This window comes from Protomyctophum parallelum (assembly GCF_964188405.1).
Source record: "Protomyctophum parallelum genome assembly, chromosome: 3".
NCBI lineage: Eukaryota > Metazoa > Chordata > Actinopteri > Myctophiformes > Myctophidae > Protomyctophum > Protomyctophum parallelum.
Genome location: NC_139698.1, coordinates 47,350,802 through 47,370,564, shown reverse-complemented (window position 1 = coordinate 47,370,564; position 19,763 = coordinate 47,350,802). Strand labels below are relative to the sequence as shown.

General features: G+C 43.4%; 1 protein-coding gene across 1 annotated transcript; it reads left to right on the top strand.

The window, feature by feature from the left end:
* The first annotated feature begins 468 nt into the window (after nt 1–468).
* Nucleotides 469–19,033, top strand: clec3ba (C-type lectin domain family 3, member Ba). The gene is given in 4 exon segments (XM_083760488.1): nt 469–680; nt 866–964; nt 18,216–18,236; nt 18,239–19,033. Coding segments are annotated over 4 exon segments (570 nt in total). The 5' UTR covers nt 469–583; the 3' UTR covers nt 18,592–19,033.
* The last annotated feature ends 730 nt before the right edge of the window (nt 19,034–19,763 follow it).

Here is a 19,763-nt window from a genome sequence, read left to right as displayed (position 1 = left end):
AGGCTACTCTACAGTTCAATGGGCAGACATAAGTCACATTCATGGGAGTTAATGGACCTCCAGGTGACTGCTATTTGCCAAACTCTGTAGAACTTGTGTAACGCATCTGCATCGTAGAACATAACTTTTTCTTGTGTTATGAATGTTATTAAAAGTACCGCGTACCGGTATGTTGAAATAATTTCCTTTTAAAAATATATTTCTCCCCAATTAGCAATATGATGTTGCTGAAATTGGTGCACTGCACACTGGGGCATAATTCTGGTATTCTAGCTGGCACTATAGTAATTTGGGATGTATGCAGCTATCCTAAACATGTTAAGCCTACCGTGCACAACGCTGTTCATCCATCTCTTGTCATCATTTCAAAAGAAACACAACGTGGCTGTTCCACATCTGTAAAACATTTCTCCTCTCTGAGATCGACTTCCTTGTGCAACGCTGTGCCGACATTCATTGTGTAAAACACATGCAGTCCATGTCCTGTCCTCGTAGTAGGCACAGAGAGCTGTTGTTATTCACCTTCCATCTATCAAAACTGGATTTACTTCCACCGGAGCATTGATACTGTGAGCAGAGCACTATGGATTCTAGAGATATGTTCCTCGTGCTGTGTGTTGTGCTGTTGGCACACTCCACACTCCAGCAGAACTCCCCAAAGAAAAAGAATGGCAGAAAAGGTAAGACTGCTTTTATCTTGACAAAGCAAAGCTTTGAGTGTACGTAGTACGTACAGCACTTTTCAACAACACTGTTTTTAAATGTGGTCTATACATAAAGTGGATTGGATTGGAAATAAACATGAGTGTTGGCTGTGTTGCTGTTTTTGCTGTAGATTAATGATGTTGCTCCTTACTTCAAACAGACGCTGCGCTCAATGCTGTAATTGAGGAGATGAAGAAACAGATTAATGACATTGTTCAGGAGCTGACTTTACTGAAAGAGCAGCAAGCGTTACAAACAGGTATTGTGTATACTAGTGTCAATGAGGTTTTTAGAGCGTATAAATGTGTGGGAGGGAGGGACGATCTCACATGGTGAGCAGCTGTTCGTTTTTAGTCAAGGATGACAGGGGAGGAGGGTGTGATGCTGAATTTACACTCTGCTGTATGACCCTGCGCGTCACTCACTGAAAATAGCACACAACAAATCAGCCTTATGAGATTTGTACTTTGTGCGTACAAATCAAGCTTCAGAAGCCACAGACTCCAAGGGATATAGGTCACCATGAATACCGGATATCTCACCCCGGTGAACTCACCCCGGAAAGTGAAGACATCTCACCCCGAAAGTCCAGACAACTCACCAAAAGGGTGAGTTGTCTTCACTTTCTGAGACGGCGAAGTGAGTTGTCTGAACTTTTCGCTGAGATTATTTATTTATTTATTTAACAGTAAAATCCGGTGAAACACTGTTGTAAGGAGAAGAGCGTCTCTCTCTCACTCACGGTTCCCAAAGTGGGGTCCGCGACGCATAGCCAGGGGGTACCCGAAATAATTCCCACATTAGTGTTTTTTATTTCTCATAAATGCGCAAACATGGTGAAACAACCACAGAGTCACATAGAGAGCAGTGGTAGAACTACGTTAGCCAAGCTAGCTGCTGCCTGCTAACGATGCAAACAACAGCCTTGCCTGAGAGCAAGAAGGCTAAGTAAGATCCCCAACATAGCACAAATAATTTATACATTTTGGACAAACCATACCTTTGTTCCTGAGCCAGGATTAGTGTGCGTACAGTATAACACTGCGTTTACATGTCTCATGCTGTATTACAGGTATAGTAAACTGTGATCTTTGTCTTCCTCACCTATGTGTAGCTCTGAGGCCAACATGTCTTTGGTCAGACAAAGCAGTTCTGTTCCGTCTATGTTGTTTCTTCGGAATGTGTCCACCAGTTCCTTCAGGCCCTCCTCTACCAACCAGGCTGACACGTCCTCATCTGACCAGTCACTGACCAACAGCTTGGAGTGGCCTGCTAACGTTCTCCCTGTGACCGCAAAACACATGGGGGGGATTAAACATATCTGAAATTAAGAGTTTACAAAATACATGCATACATTTCCTTAATGATTGTATCTGGTTTCAGTATTCATTTATGATATTCTTTCAATGAACTTACATTGAGCTTACATTCTGTAGTTTAATAATGTCTGTGTGTGCCACTGTGTGTGTGTGGGGGGGGGGCAACTGCCACCGTGGGCAATCTGCCGCCCTGGGCCATGGCCTATGTGACCTATACGAGCCAGCGCTGCCCGGACCCCACTTTGAGAAGGTCTGGTCATATATGGAGCACGTCTTGAGGGTTTGATGAGGTCTGGTCATATATGGAGCACATCGAGTGTACAGGGTTTGATGAGGTCTGGTCATATATGGAGCACATCGAGTGTACAGGATTTGATGAGGTCTGGCCATATATGGAGCACGTCTTGAGTGTACAGGATTTGATGAGGTCTGGTCATATATGGAGCACATCGAGTGTACAGGGTTTGATGAGGTCTGGTCATATATGGAGCACATCGAGTGTACAGGATTTGATGAGGTCTGGTCATATATGGAGCACATCGAGTGTACAGGGTTTGATGAGGTCTGGTCATATATGGAGCACGTCTTGAGTGTACAGGATTTGATGAGGTCTGGCCATATATGGAGCACGTCTTGAGTGTACAGGGTTTGATGAGGTCTGGCCATATATGGAGCACGTCTTGAGTGTACAGGATTTGATGAGGTCTGGCCATATATGGAGCACGTCTTGAGTGTACAGGGTTTGATGAGGTCTGGCCATATATGGAGCACGTCTTGAGTGTACAGGGTTTGATGAGGTCTGGCCATATATGGAGCACGTCTTGAGTGTACAGGGTTTGATGAGGTCTGGTCATATATGGAGCACGTCTTGAGTGTACAGGGTTTGATGAGGTCTAGCCATATATGGAGCACGTCTTGAGTGTACAGCAGGGTACCCCAATAGGCGGCCCGCGGGCCATTTGCGGCCCACAGAGCGCCCCCTTTTAAGGGTCCCAGATATAAATGGCATTGAATGGGGGTCAGTAGCCTATGCATGTCAAACTGGGCATCCTTTTCAAATGGGGTCTTGCCCTGAAAATGAATTTTCAGGGCAAGACCTCGACCTCGCGCGTGCAGACTCGGCCCCCAGCCTGGTACGCTAGTCAAAATATGGCAGTTGAGGAAAATTAATTGGGGAACCCTGGTGTACAGGATTTGATGAGGTCTAGCCATATATGTAGCACGTCTTGAGTGTACAGGGTTTGATGAGGTCTGGCCATATATGGAGCACGTCTTGAGTGTACAGGGTCTGATGAGGTCTGGTCATATATGGAGCACATTGAGTGTACAGGGTTTGATGAGGTCTGGTCATATATGGAGCACATTGAGTGTACAGGGTTTGATGAGGTCTAGCCATATATGGAGCACGTCTTGAGTGTACAGGGTTTGATGAGGTCTAGCCATATATGGAGCACGTCTTGAGTGTACAGGGTTTGATGAGGTCTGGCCATATATGGAGCACGTCTTGAGTGTACAGGGTCTGATGAGGTCTAGCCATATATGGAGCACGTCTTGAGTGTACAGGGTTTGATGAGGTCTAGCCATATATGGAGCACGTCTTGAGTGTACAGGGTCTGATGAGGTCTGGCCATATATGGAGAACGTCTTACAATTACAATTTAGGCATTTAGCAGACGCTCTTGATCCAGAGCGACTTACAATTAAGCAAAAAAACAAAAGCATGTCATACATCACATATATAAAAAAGTAGTTATCATGAATCGTGTATAAACTAAGAACGTAACAGTGGAGTATCTATGTCAACTATACATACTATATTATATATTATACTATACAACTATACATACTATACATGATTGATCTGGAAGCTTTTTGAAGAGTATTACAGTCAACATGAAGCATAATACAGTAAGACGTCCTGAGGGCTAGAAGCGACCTCGCCCCGGCAGACTGCTGGGCGAGCACTGGCGCTTTGGCATGGGTGGGTCGGATCAACATCTGGAATGAATTCTGTTCTGGCCATATATGGAGCACGTCTTGAGTGTACAGGGTTTGATGAGGTCTGGACATATATGGAACACGTCTATCTGCAGCATCATCTTCTGTTGAAGTAGTATGTATTCTGGCACTTAATATATATAACCTATAGGCTATGTAACCTTTGAGAGAAAGAAAGAGAGAAAGATGCTCATTATTAGCAAGTTGTTAAATTGTTACTTTAAATTGTTCTGGATTAAGGGCATCTGTTAAATGCCAAAATTGTACATCGTTGATAAAATCAAATATATATACACACCTTGCTGTGTGTGCATATATTTAATATTATTTAATCAACAATGTACAATTTGGGCATTTAGCAGATGCCCTTAATCCAAATAGTATAGGTTATATAGTTACCTTGCCATGGTGGGACTCCAAGGAATGATGGGAAATTAAATGAAAATCGTAGATTGTCTTGAAGAAATGAAATTCGTCAATTGTTTCATTGAATGAAACACACGCACACACACACGCATACATGCACGCGTGCATTAACATCCACACCACCACAACGTCTAATTAATATCTGTTAATTTATGTCACTAGAAGAGTGACACAAATTCAACTTTTGCCACCTGAAAAGTACTACGAAAAGAGGTTAATCAAACAGAAACGACAACATTTGGCCAACCTGGCGGGAAGGAAAGTACAAGATAGGGAAAACATTTGGCCAACCTGGCGGGGAGGAAACAACCTTGGGAAGGAAACAAGATATTCAACAGTTGGTACTTTGAAGAGATGTGAAGAGATGAAATCTGAAACCTGAAACTAGAGAAGAGAGAAACTAGACTAAAGACCTTGGTACGGGAGGCCGGGTAGCAGAGCACAATGGACGGGGGTCGCACGAGGGACCGCTGGGTACGACCCGGTTCCTGCACAACCCAGTTCCTGCACGACCCGCCTGCCCATTATGCCCGATATCCCAGATTCAACCCATACCCCGGGGAGAACTACACTATAACTGACGTATATCCAGCGTCGTCCAGCTCGTAGATTTAACGTTGTCAACGTCGGGCCCCAAATTCAACATGCTCGTAGATTACACGTCGCGTCGGGCCAATCAAAAACAGATTCAACACACACACGGCAAACACATGCGCGCACACACACACAGGCAACCCCCCCCCCCCACACACACACACACACACACACCCACACCCCCCCACCCCCACACACACCCTTAGGCCCATCACAATTACTACATAATAAGTATTTGTGATAATCGCAATACTTTTGGGATAATAGTCATAATCGTCATACTCGTTCCCATGTTGGAACGTAGTGGAAGTAGCAGATCTAGGAGCTCAAAACCGTTTTGATCTCGTAGATCTGATACTGTCACTATTCATGTATTTTTATTGTAATTTAAATAATGTATTAATACTTGTGATGGGCCTAATGTACCTCAATGTACCAGCTTGAGCGGTACATTTGATGATTCCAGACAACATAGCGCGCCCACTATCGTTGACCGGCTGGGGAGACCCTTGAGTCTTGACCCTACCCCCGGTAGGGTCCCAAGGAGCATTCCAGACATCAAGGGCAGCAGGCATAATTTTCCTTTAAAAGTAAATAAACAAAAGAAGTGTTAAAAACAAGTGTTAGAAATGACTACACCTGTACGTGCCCATCGGCCTACTTGAGAACGATGCAACTAGGGAACCTAATAATACCCGTTGTCAACTTGTCATAGCACCCGTTTTAAGGGGTCCCTTTTGTGCCCATACTGTATATGGAGGTCTCTGCATCTGTCTGTCTGTGCCTGAAGAGTGCAAACTGACTGTGACAAGTGGACTGGTTAAGTAATCAATTAACAGGTGTGGGGTTGCCGTGGCAATCAATTGGCTGAGGCAGAGACTGGAAATTGCACAGGTGAGAGACTTGGGCTCATTAGGTCCACTGGCAGAGCCTGACCAGAGCCTTTTGTGTTGTTTCTGGACAACGGTGTTTGCCACCGACTCAAGGCCGGGCACTGCACTCCCTGTGGGGGTGTGGAACGCGTGTGTCAAGTTTGAAGTCGGTGGGGCAAACTGCGGTTGTTCTTGAGTTACGTGTATTACAACCGCACACACACACACACACACACACGCACGCAGAGACGTGGCACATTTATATTAGGATTTGGGACCCCAATCGGGCATAGCTCCGCCCTAATTGCTACTCCACTACATCTCAGAGGCAAATATGCTTTTACTCCACTACATTTGTTATTTTTTTAAATCTCTGAAATGACAAATAAAAATAAACTAATAAGACATTGCTGCGTCTAAAGCAACCCCAAATTATCAAACATTAGCCAAATTGGTAATTACATCAGAAAGGTAAAGATTTTGAAAATAGCCGATCTACAAGCTCACAACAGCTCGCAGTGCAAGGTATTGCCTTTGCCACTGCAATGCTGTAGCTACAAAAAATCTTCTAACAGCATACTATTAAAAAGTATTGATGGAATTGTTGGAATAAGTACTCTCATTTCTGACTTGAAGGTTTCTTCAACCAATGTTCATGTTTTAGGTTATTAGAGAAAGTAAAAGATGAGTGTTTATTGGTTTATTTTCATTTGCTGCTTTGTTTCGTTTGAACGATTTTAGCTATTTTTGACAGTAGAAAACATTATTTAGCACCATGTTCGAATGCCCCCACCCCCATGTCAAAAATAGATAAAAATCGCTAAAACGAAAGAAAGTAGCAAATGAAAGAAAATGTACACTCATCTTTTACTTTCTCTAATAACCTAAAACATGAACCTTGGTTGAAAAAAATCAAAAGTTGTCCTTTAAGTAAAAGTATCAATAGCGCTGTATAGAAATACTGTTTCTGTGAAAGTCCAGAATTTAAAATGTACTTCAGCAAAACTAAAAAAGTATTGGTTTTATAGCTATTGAAAAATATCAGACCTACAAGCTTCGAGCTTGTAGGTCTGATATTTTTGAAAAATCATGAAAATGTGGTGCAAATCTTTGAATGTATATTCTTTCAGAGCGAACGTTTTTAATTAAAATCTAGAACGACTGACATAGAAACATGGGCTTTTCAGAAAACTGTCAGGATTTAGAAGAAATTTGTAGTCCTCAGGTCTAAGTGGTTAATGTATGTTTTGTAATAAATATAAAAAAGAATCTGCAAAGTAACTAGTAACTAATGTTTTCAAATAAATGTAGAGGAGGTAAAAGTATAATATTTGGATCCGAGATGTAGTGGTTAGTAGAAGTAAAAAATATTGGGGAATATATATTGAAGTGCAACTACCTCAAAATTTAAAGGAATGACCGGAAGTACTCAAATTCCCTCGAAAACCGTTTTTTAACATTGTAACAACATTGTAGTAACCTTGCAATAACATTGTAACGCTAATGACATTGTAACACTGTAATAACATGATTGTAACAACACACTCACCGGTCTGCCGGGTCCACAGGCCGGGGAGAGGCAGGGAGGCAAATCTGTACCTCTCCCCCCCGCTGTTCTGAGGAGGGTTCCAAGAGCACCAGGCATCATTCTCCTTTAAAAACAAACAAAAAAAGTAAATATAGATATTATAAAAAGATCAGACCTGTCTGAAGTGAGTGGTACTGTACTGCACTGTACAAGGCACGCCCTCCTCCCTTGCCTGTGTAATAGGCTGTGCAACAGTGACACTTGATGGTGAACAAACGCTATAACGCTATTTTCGTGCTCGGACACAGGGACCCAGGAACACACATAGCCGTCTATAGGAGTGGTTGCACCACTCAAAAATCACACCCGTGTGAAGTGAGGGGTGCTCTTGTCTGTCTGATCGTACATCATCATGACGTAACGTATGTCGATTTGCTCAGACACATATGACGTAAATTCACCATTCATTGTCAATGGGAACTGAAAAAATAAACCTAACAAGAAAACTTTCTCTTTTGAATTCGGACCAAAATTGGGCATAGCTTCGCTGTCCAGAAAAATGTGACATTACTTCTTTAAAGCAGGGGTATACCATTCTGGCACGATAGTTACACAAACGGTTGGACTTCGTTATATAGGGAAAGTTTTATTTTATTTTACTTGAGTATTTCAATTTCCAGTACTTTTACTTCACTTTCACCACTACATCTCAGGGGCAAATATTCTACTTTTACTCCACTACATTAATTTGAAAACTTTCGTTACTGTATGTTAGTTTGTACATTTAGATCAGTGCTTTTCAACCCTCTTCATATCAAGGCCCATTATTTATTTATTGGGCATTTGAGCCACGGAACCACCATTTGATGACATTTAGCCTCTTTTCATGTCGTTGGATAAGATTTTGCTGTACCATTAGGAGAGATAACAGGCAGACGTTGATCAAAATAACAATTCTTCTACATTCTCTAATTGTGTGGACTGGATATTGGTATCATTTTACGCTGTCAAGAGTTAAAGATCTAATAAGGGTTGTAAAGAATTGTGTAAAGAATCAACCAATGTCAACCTCCACAGAGTGTCCAGTTAAAACACGAATGATGTCTGTTCAAAGAGATTTATTCCACTTCACAGTTTTAGGCCAGAGAAAAAGAGAGGGAACTAGAAAAAGTGCCCTTCTGGGCACAGGTCTCCACCAGGTTATCCACAGATCCGTGCAGTTAGAGGTAAAAACACTTTTGGGCCAGTTATAGCGCCACCTTGAGGCTGAGTTGAAATTGTTCATGTGGCATTTCGTCCTCGGCCTAGTGGGAATGTGCGTGCACAATTTCACGGAAATCACGCGATGTGTTCATGATTTGCAGCATTTTGTTTGAAACTGAGCACTCCTGTGAACTTTGGAAGCCAATCTTAACCAATCAGGATGGAGTCTGAGAAATCTGAAAGACCCGTTTCGTTGAATGGCTCTAGAGAGACTGTGTACTAATTTGCGTGATGTTTGGACAAAATCTGTAGGTGTACTGTGAAAAAACTTGTTTTGCACAAAGCGGCCTCCTGGTGGCGCTATAACAGGCCGTTCTGGAAAGTTTGGGGCAGAGGTTCATCGTTGGCATCCAGGGAGTGTGTGTGCAAAATTTGGCATCGACCGGGTTAACGGTGGCCGAGATTAGCTGTTCACGGACACACGGACACACGGACGGACGGACGGACGGACACACGGACGGACGAAGTGCAAAACATACTCTCCCCACATGCCTTCGGCCTGGTGGAGACAAAAATCAGCTAGTACCTGCAACGCGTTTGCTGCGTACAGGTGTAGCTATAGCCTAGCCAAACTTTGCCGCTGTCGACATGTCTGCTGTGCACACAGTGGAGCCAAAGTTGGCTAACTGAACACGTTTGCTGTGTTTACAGTGAAGCAGTAACCCGTGGCTATAGCCTAGCTAAACTGTGCTAACTGTCGACACGTCCGCTGTGTATACAGTAGAGCAGAGTTTAGGAAGCTAAAAAGGAACACGTTCGCTGTGTTCACAGAGTAGCTCAGTTTAGCAAACGCTAACAAGAGCACGGTCGCGTCCTTCTGCAGGACACGTGCTAAACAAAGAGTATAAAGTACAGTGTAAAAATTAGGGCCGTTCGCCGGTCAACTAATGAACACTTACGTGAAATTTTCTGGAAAACCTCTGAAAACAAAATATCGAAGTGCAGTCGGGGTGCCAGGATCCGCTCCCGTCCGTTGACTCAAATTAGGATACGACTTTGCAAATAATGCTGTGCGTTCACGCATGAGAAGTTTCACAAAAGTGAGGACAATGGGTGGAGCCTGGTTTTATACCACCAAGCTGGAGGGGGTGGTCAAGGTCCCAAACCCAGTCAATCAATTGCCTGTGAGTGTATTATAATGCTTCTGTGATTATGACGAAGGGTGCGTTCGGAAATGCGCACCGGGAGCGCACTCGCCTATTAGTTTGCATTGCACAGTGCGCTCACCCGCAGCCCACTCAGTGCGCTATTTCCGAACGCGCCCTTAAAGTCACAATCTCCTAAAGAGAGTTTCCTTGTGAGTCTAAATTATAATTAACACACATCAACCACATTAAGCCCTATATACACTTCGGCCATTTGAAAATTGCTGACCTACAAGCATGCGATGCGACACATTGTGAGTTTGTAGATCTGCCATTTTCAAAAATATTTTTATACAATTTATACATTTGATAACTTGTGTGAAATGGGACATTCTGCATAGTAATTGCGACCGTAGATTACTATGAAAACCTGCAAAACCCGTGGCTCTGTCACCATATACGGGCGTCAGTGCATCACGCCTTGTGACACAAGAAGTGAGGACAGAGCGACACGGAGGCTGCCATGACGATGAGTTGATGAGATGAGATGAGATATACTTTATTAATCCCCGAGGGGACATTGAAGTGTTACAACAGCATAAAGTGCATAGAAACTAAAAAGCTAAAAACTACTGGACAGACAGAAAAACACAGAACAGACACAAATGACATATCACACAAGACCAGACAACCAAGGACCATATGCCATTTGGAGGGGGGGAGGGGGGCAGTTCTTATGCCTTTGCATTTAAAAGTCTGATGGCAGTTGGCATGAAAGAGTCTGTAGCGTTCCGTGCGGATCAGGGGGAGTGTGAGCCTACTGCTGAAAGTGCTCGTCCTATCCCGCAGCACCTCATTGAAGGGGTGGGAGGGATTTGCCAGTGTAGCACCTGTATCACCGAGGTTAACCACTGGACTAGTTGTCTCCACCAGGCCGAAGGCATGTGGGGAGAGTATGTTTTGCACTCCGTCCGTCCGCGTGTCCGTCCGTCCGTTTGTGTGTCCGTTTGTGTGTCCGTGTGTGTGTCCGTGTGTGTGTCCGTGAACAGCTAATCTCGGCCACCGTTAACCCGGTCGATGCCATATTTTGCACACACACTCCCTGGATGCCAACCATGAACCTCTGCCCCAAACTTTCCAGAACGGCCTGTTATAGCGCCACCAGGAGGCCACTTTGTGCAAAACAAGTTTTTCGATGCCATATTTTGCACACACACTCCCTGGATGCCAACCATGAACCTCTGCCCCAAACTTTCCAGAACGGCCTGTTATAGCGCCACCAGGAGGCCGCTTTGTGCAAAACAAGTTTTTGCACAGTACACCTACAGATTTTGTCCAAACATCACGCAAATTGGTACACAGTCTCTCTAGAGCCATTCAACGAAACGGGTCTTTCAGATTTATCAGACTCCATCCTGATTGGTTAAGATTGGCTTCCAAAGTTCACAGGAGTGCTCAGTTTCAAACAAAATGCTGCAAAGCATGAACACATTGCGTGATTTCCGTGAAATTGTGCACCCACATTCCCACTAGGCCGAGGACGAAATGCCACATGAACAATTTCAACTCAGCCTCAAGGTGGCGCTATAACTGGCCGAAAAGTGTTTTTACCTCTAACTGCACGGATCTGTGGATAACCTGGTGGAGACCTGTGCCCGGAAGGGCACTTTTTCTAGTTCTAGGTTCTAATGAGTGGGGAACAATAAAATATCAGACAAGAGACCTCTTACTTTAAATGTAAAACCGGCAAACTTTTTACTCAATAAGACAAAGACAAAGACATACAATACATACAACACACAATAACACTGACCTTTGACCGAATAAAACAAAAACAAAGTCCTACAGGTATCCTAAGGTAAGTTAATTTCCACTTTCCCTTTTTATTTCCCTTAATCCTAATTTAGAAGTAGCTAAGTTCTAAACTAAGTTCAGGTATTTTAGTCGACTATTTTAGTCAGCTATTTTAGATAGGTATTAACTTATTTTAGGGACTAGTTTGGAATCCTATTTAATCTCTATTTGTTTCCTAATATCTTGAGTTAACTCTTTCCCTTTTCTCCACAGGCAAAACCAGACTTTACAGGTAGGCCTAGAGGTAGGTATACATTTCCAAAAAAATCAAAATAGAATGAAAAACCTTAAATCACAACTTGAATCATGAAATAATATAATACAACAATTTGCTATACTTAGATCAGGTTATAGTTCAAATTAATTGTTCTGTTATCAAAACAAAGTGTACGTGACACTAACTCAGTCCTTTTTCAGTTCAGTTGTTCAGTCCAAAACATCAAAAAATAAATAAAACGTGTGACACTGTAACTCAGTCCTTTTTCAGTTCACTTTGTGTCTTCAATGCAATTGGCACTGTTCAATCCAAAAATAATTAAATAATTAAATTCAAGCTCCAACACTCCTACCGCTCTGGCAGTGAGTGGCTCAAGTAGTCTGACCGTGCAAAGTGGACACTTGCATGTAGAATGGTTGCGAATGCACTGAGCACTAACTATGAGACCCTGCAGATCGTGTCCGTCTGTCTGTCCCGCTGTGACACGACCCGCCCGCCACCAGAGGGCGCAGCTGTAGCACACACACACACACACACACACACACACACACACACAAACAACCACACACACACACACACACACACACACACACACACACTGTAGAAAACTTAAAAAAATTACTAACTAAAAAGAAAAAAAAAGTTTGCGTTTGCGCGTCTTACTTGTTACTTGTATCAGGTTCTGTGTGGGCTCCTAGCTCGCCATCCAGATCTCCAACATATCACTGTGTTGTTCCAACAATAACAACCTGACCTGTACAACAGGTCATAAAGAAAACAAATCACTAAATTACACAGGTACTGTGGGTCAATTGGCAGCACTAGCTGCAGTATGCACAACTAGACCCAAATTGATGTTGATTATTACTGCCAGCATGCAGCTGGCTGCCCAGCTGAGCTTCCTTAAGTGCACTCATGTTTTACCATGAACAAACCAACATTTTATCATCAAAAGCATACACAATATACTCTTACTCATGAAATAATACAAAACGTTTCCATGTAAAAGTTCAATCACAAAGTTTAGTGCAATGAATCAATGCATTGTTTTTAAACTCACCAAAACACTCGGTCTGCACAAACTCAAAACAAACCGAGCAGGTTGTGCTCCCAAGTCTGACCAACACTTAACACAAGTGTGTGTCACTGTTCTAATGTTTACATTAAAACGTTTTTTTTATCACAGGTTTCTTCCTTTTTAATCGGTTTAGCATCTTTCTGTTCAGACGTTGTCTGTCTGCTTCTCTCTCTCCACACCGCAGCTTCAGTAGAGCAGCCCCCACACACTGTCATTAAAGGGGAAGTCACTTCACCTGCCTGTCCCTTAAAGGGATGTTGTTGTTTTTTGTACATGTACAGTTTTACAGGTGACTCTAAACATTGTGAAACCATTTTAACCCGGCTTATTTATCAATGTTGCTGTCATTAATTACTTGTGCATTTTAATGACTTATTTATTTAATATAGTACACCCTAATTTCACATGTGGGTTACACCAGCATGAATCCAGTTTAACCCAGATCCTCCTCTCCGTGACTGACTGCAGGCTCTCCATTCGGAGGCCAACAACAGAGCTGGCCTTGTTTATCATTTTATTGAGCCTGTTAAGCTCACCGGCCTTGATGCCCCCTCCCCAGCATACCACTGCATAGAACAGCAAGCTGGCCACAACAGACTGGTAAAACATCACCAGTAGCCTGCTACACACTCCAAAAGACTCTGTCCCTTCTTTTTTTTTTTTTTTTTTTTTTAAGATATTTTTTTGCGGCTTACGCCTTTTTATTGATTTTTTAAGGGACAGATAGTAGGCTGACAGGAAACGGGAGAGAGATGGGGGGATGACATGCGGTAAAGGCCGTGTCGGGTTCGGGAGTCGAACCCGCGGCACACCGCGACTGGATCACCAGTCCGGTGCCCAGACCGTTACGCTACGGCCTGGGCCACTCTGTCCCTTCTTGTAGACAGCCTCTGTGTTGTCTCTCCAGTCCAGGTCCTTGTTCAGGTGGACACCCCGGAACTTGTAGGAGTCAACAATCTCTACCTCCTCTCCCTGGATGGTGATGGGTGCTGGGGTCCTCCTCTTGCTCCGCCTGGCGTCGAACACCAGCTCTTTGGTTTTCTTGATGTTCAGCAGCAGGTGGTTCTGTTCCGCCCAGCCGATGAAGTTCTCCACCACGCTCCTGTACTCCCCGTCATTGTCCTCAGTGATGCGGCCCACAATGGAGGAGTCATCAGAGAACTTCTGGAGGTGGCATGTTGGCGAGTTGAAGCTGACGTCGGAGGTGTAAATTGTGAACAGGAAAGGTGACAAAACGGTTCCCTGGGGTACTCCAGTGCTTCCCATCACCACTTCTGACTGGCAGCCTTGTAGCCGCACATACTGTGGTCTCAGGGTGAGATAGTTTGTAATCCATTCCACCAGGTTGTGGTCCACATGCATAGAAGCAAGCTTCTCAGCAAGCAGGGGGGGCCGGATGGTGTTGAACGCACTGGAGAAATCAAAGAACATGATCCTCACCGTGCTCCCTTTTTTCTCCAGATGTGCGTAGGCCCTCTGCAGCATGTAGATGATGGCATCCTCCACACCAACTTTGGCCCGGTAGGCGAACTGTAGAGGGTCCAGGGACTCACTCACCACCGGCCGTAGGTGCTGCAGAACCAGTCTCTCCAGGGTTTTCATGATGTGTGAAGTCAATACCACTGGCCTGTAGTCGTTCAGAGTACTGGGATGCGCTCCTTTCGGCACTGGGATGATGCAGGATGTCTTCCACCTCTTCGGCACCCTCCTCAGCCTCAACGAGAGGTTGAAAAGGTGCTCGAACACCGCTGACAGCTGGTCTGCACACATCCTCAGCACCCTTGGACTGATGCCATCGGGCCCTGCCGACTTGCCCTGATGTAGCCTCTTCAGTTCAATCTTCACCTGGTCAGCAGTCACAGTCAGTGGTGGTGGAGGAGAGGGGGGAGGGGGGAGGGGGGAGGGGGGAAAAGGCAACGTGGCTTGTGCTGGGATATGAGCTGGAGGGCTATGGGGAAGGTTATCCTGGGAGCCGCTGATATCAAACCTATTGAAAAACAGGTTGAATTCATTGGCTTTGTCCTGGTTGCCCTCCACTGACCGGCTGGTGGACTGCTTGTGACCAGACATGGTCTTCAGCCCCTTCCACACCTCCCTCACATTATTCCGTGCCAGATTCTCCTCAACCTTCCTCCTGTAGGTGTCTTTTGTCTCACTGATCCTCTTTTTCAACTCTGCTTGCACCCGCTTCAGTGCCGCCCTGTCACCAGCCTTAAAGGCTCTCTTCTTTAGATTAAGAAGGTCCTTTAGGTCTCCAGTGACCCAGGGCTTGTTGCTGGAAAAACAGCGTACGGTTTTGGTGGGTATGACATCATCCACACAAAATTGAATGTAATCCGTAATACAGTCTGTTAATCCATCAATGTCCTCCTCATATGAGTCATAGAACACTCCCCAGTCCGTGGCCTCGTAGCATCCTCTCAGCACCTCATTTGCCTCAGGTGACCACTTTCTCACTGTTAGTGGTCACTGGCAGTTGTTTGACCATGGGCGTGTATAGGGATGTGATGTGAACAAGGTTGTGGTCAGATCCACCCAACTTGGGCAGTGCTGTGCATTTATATGCACCCTTCACATTCGCACTCCATATATAGGCATTGCATTGGGACTGGATTACCCAGAAGCCCTGAGAATTAGAATCCATTTTAGACCAGAGGACGATTCTACGAATGCCTTCTAAATCCTGACAGTTTTATGAAAAACCTATGTTTCTATGTCAGTGGTGTTCAACCTTTTTCACGTCAAGGACCCACTGAATTATCTGTATTTGGCCGTGGACCCCCATCAGAAACTATGTTGTTGCAGGGACCAGGGACCAGCAAATATTTGAGTTAAAAACGTTCACACGGAAAGAATATATATTCCAAATTTGCGACACATTTTCAAGATCTTTCAAAAATAGCAGATCTACAAGCTCGTAGCGCGGCACCGAGTGCCGTGCTATGAGCTTATAGATCTCCTATTTTTCAATATTTAGCTAACGAATAACCTAATGCTTGATAACGAGTGCTTCCAAACTAACACTAAAAAAATTAATCGGACCCGTCTGAACTCTGAAGTGAGTTGTACTGTACTGGCCCTCCTCCCTGGCCTGTGTGTGTCTGTGTGTTAGGCTGTACGACAGTGACACTTTTCTGTGCTCGGACACAGCCAGGGACACAGGGACAGACAGACCCAGGGAACCAGGGACACAGCCACACACAACTGTCTATAGAAGTGGTTGCGCCACTCAAAAATCATATCACAGCACAGTTTTTCTTGACAGAAAGTACTGTAGCTCATAACATGTTTACGGTGGATTTGTAGGAAACAAAAGCTTTTCAGATTGAAAGAGGATAATTCAAGCTTGCCCTACTACAGCTGCAATGTTGGTGAGTTTAACGTCGTTCAATACAAGCAGATCGTAAATGCAATGGGACCAATGGGATGTCAATGGAGGGCATTGCAACTCTACAGTCATCACATTGTATTGTTAAGTGGTGCAAATTGTGGCTAAATGACTCAAATGACTTAATCATGAAGGAATTTCCAAACTGATTCCACTATATTTCAAAGGCCCAATTCATTCCGAAAATGAATTAAAAGAAATCAGACCCGTCTGAAGTGAGTTGTACTGTACTGTACTGTACTGTACTGTACTGTACTGTACTGTACTGTACTGTACTGTACTGTACTGTACTGTACTGTACTGTACTGTACAAGCCATCCTCCCAAGCAAGACGCCTTTAAGATACACTGCTGAGAGCTTGCATTGCTCTCCTGCTGAGACTCTAAAGAAGAGAATCCAGTAAGACAATTTTGAGAACTCAAACAGTGATCACTGAGAGACTGAGCTGAGACCTTTAAAAAGAGAAATGGTAAGACAATTTTGAGAACTCACCAATCAACTCAATTTGTTCTCACTGTGAGACTAAACAGTGTCTATTTCTCAGGAGTCATAATTGAGAAGGATGAGAAACTCCTTTAATGGTAGGCCTAAGTAGCTAATTAGCTAAGCCAGTCCACCATGCAGTGGTCCTTGAGGGTGGTTACTTCCAGGTGGTCCCCATGCAGCTATGGCGTTTAACCAAATGGACCCTTATTAGGGGGGACAGCACACTGCAGCTATGACAACTTTTTCACTGAAACAGTGTTTTTGTACATATTACATCTTTTTTCTATATTTTTTGTACAAACTGATGTTTCTAAACTGATGTTTTTTGAAAATACTTATGTTTACCTTTTTTCTATATTTTTTGTTAAAACTGTTGTTTCTAAACTGATGTTTTTTGAAAAAACTTATGTTTACCTTTTTTCTATATTTTTTGTAAAAACTATATTTCTATATATATTTAAATAAAAGAAGAAGAATTAAGACATGTATTATTTTGTAAAATGACAACCATCTGTGCTAACTTTTTCTGGTTAGAGGACTATGACAAACTGGAATTTTGTTTTAGGAAACGTATTTTTGCTTTAGCAGACTTTTTATGCAAAGCGTGGGAAAAATGGCAGAATGTTTTGTTTGTGTAAAAAGAAAAAAACAACAACAAAACAAACCTGTTTCTTGTACACAATGCAATATTGAAGCAATGATATGGTGTGTCCTTGTGGGCTGGGCGCCTTTGGTGCATGACACAAAAATAAAGAATCTATCTATCTATCTATCTATCTATGACAAATATGGTCTATTTGGGTTGTAGCTTACCTGCCATGTAACTCCAAATTGGGGACATACAATAATTTTATTTAACATTAACTTTTAATGTTTGTTGACGGCGTGAGACGTCATGTGGCTGATATAAACCTCACTTACTTCACACCAGTGATACTACATAAAAAGCATTCCTGTTGACTTAAAGGTATATTCAGTGATTTCACATAATTCAAATATCTTCTTTTTTTGTTTTGTTGTGATAATCCTCCCTACTATAGAGTGTGCTGACCATATAAGTAGTTCCTCCCTGTCCCCAGTTAACCCCTGGGGTCATAAAACCATAGGTTTCATTTTTGGCTAGGTGGCCCAGCCTTCATCCAATCAGGATAGAGAGGGGCCTTCTGCCAATCATCAGGGCGGGCCTTGGTGTGTTTCCAAATCACTGAATGCTCCTTTAATTATTCATATGACGAAGATGAATATCCTTTGGGAAAATAAAGATTATTATTTATTATGGGATAAATAAATAAAACTCGATTCTGAACTTTGCAATTCGATTTATATACCGTGGCATTAAAAATCGCGATATATCCATGTATGAATCGATTACCCAGGTCTCCTCTTTCCTTTCCCTTTTCAGTTTGCCTGAGAGGCATGAAGATGCGGCGAAGAAGACCTACCACGCCGCCAGTGAGGACTGCATCGCCAAGGGCGGAAGTCTGAGCACGCCCGTGACTGGAGACCAGAATGACGCGCTCCACGACTACGTGCGCCAGAGCATCGGCCCCGACGAGCACATCTGGTTGGGCGCCAACGACATCGTGACGGACGGCCTATGGGTGGACCAGTCGGGGACCAGCGTGCGTTTCAAGAACTGGGAGACTGAGATCACACTGCAGCCGGATGGCGGCCGTGGCCAGAACTGCGCTGTCCTCTCCACCACAGCCAACGGGAAGTGGTTCGACGAGAGCTGTCGTGCCGAAAAGGCCTCCGTTTGCGAGTTCAATATTGTCTAGTAAGACTGTAAGACCAGTGATTCTTATAGTGGGGTCCGTTCCGGGGGTCCGTGACCGGCTGTTCGAAAATAATATTAAATAATAAATAAATAAAATAGCAGATCTACAAGTTCATGGACGCATTGTGAGCTTGTAGATCTGCTAAAAAGTTGACAAATCTTCTGGGGTCCCTGGCACAAAGTAATTTTCAATTGGCAGTCCATGGCCAGATACATATCAATTAGAGGGTCCTTGACATGAAGATGTTTGAGAAGCACTGGTCTAGACTAGTAGAGGGACATGATGCAGTAGCCTCCTCAATCCTCATTCTGTGGAGAGAAATATTCTAATCAACACGGTGCTATTGAGTATTATAGGTTCCAAAGCCCGTGAAGCAGTAAGCTTGACTCCAAAAAAGAATCCACGTCTACACGTCCATTGTAGTTTAACGTTTTACTTGACAAAAAGTGTACAGAACAACAAACAACATGTGATACAAAAAAAGGTGTTCAAAAACGATTCTAAAATGGTCTAGTATGGTTTCCGAAGTGTCTTAGTATTTTCCAACGTGGTTTAGTATTTCCAAAGTGGGTCAAAAAACTGTAGCTGCTCTCAGGCTTCCAGCTCTGAACGTGAACTAACTAAAAACCTGCTGGACTCAGCTGCTGATAATGCACACTGAATTAACTGGCTTGCTGGCTTCTGCTCCAATAGGCTGAATTCTTAATTGGCTCTATTAACTCAGTTAAGACTCAGGCTGCACAAAATGTGTAATCAAGAAATGTCCTTCAATATAGTACACACAATAAAATAACTCAAATACACTCATATACATTTTCTGTTCTAAATATGGCTCTCACAAGTATAGATGTGGATGAATGTTATGCTTTATTAATAAGTCAATAGTTATTACCATACCACCCATGACAAAAAAAAATTAACAAAATGTGAGATACCAGAGGGGTTTAATAACAAAATGATATGCAATATTACTGGCCTATGGTTGAATATGACAAGGCATTTTTAACAGCAACTTAACCCCCATTGGGTAAAATATACCCGTGTTTAGTGATGGTTTAGTAAATGGTGTAACAAAAAATACGTTTAGTAATAAGTTGCTAACCCCATCCTGTCACACTGTCCTTAAGCGATACTTCGTTTTAGTATTAACTAAAACGCTGGCTCGTACTTAG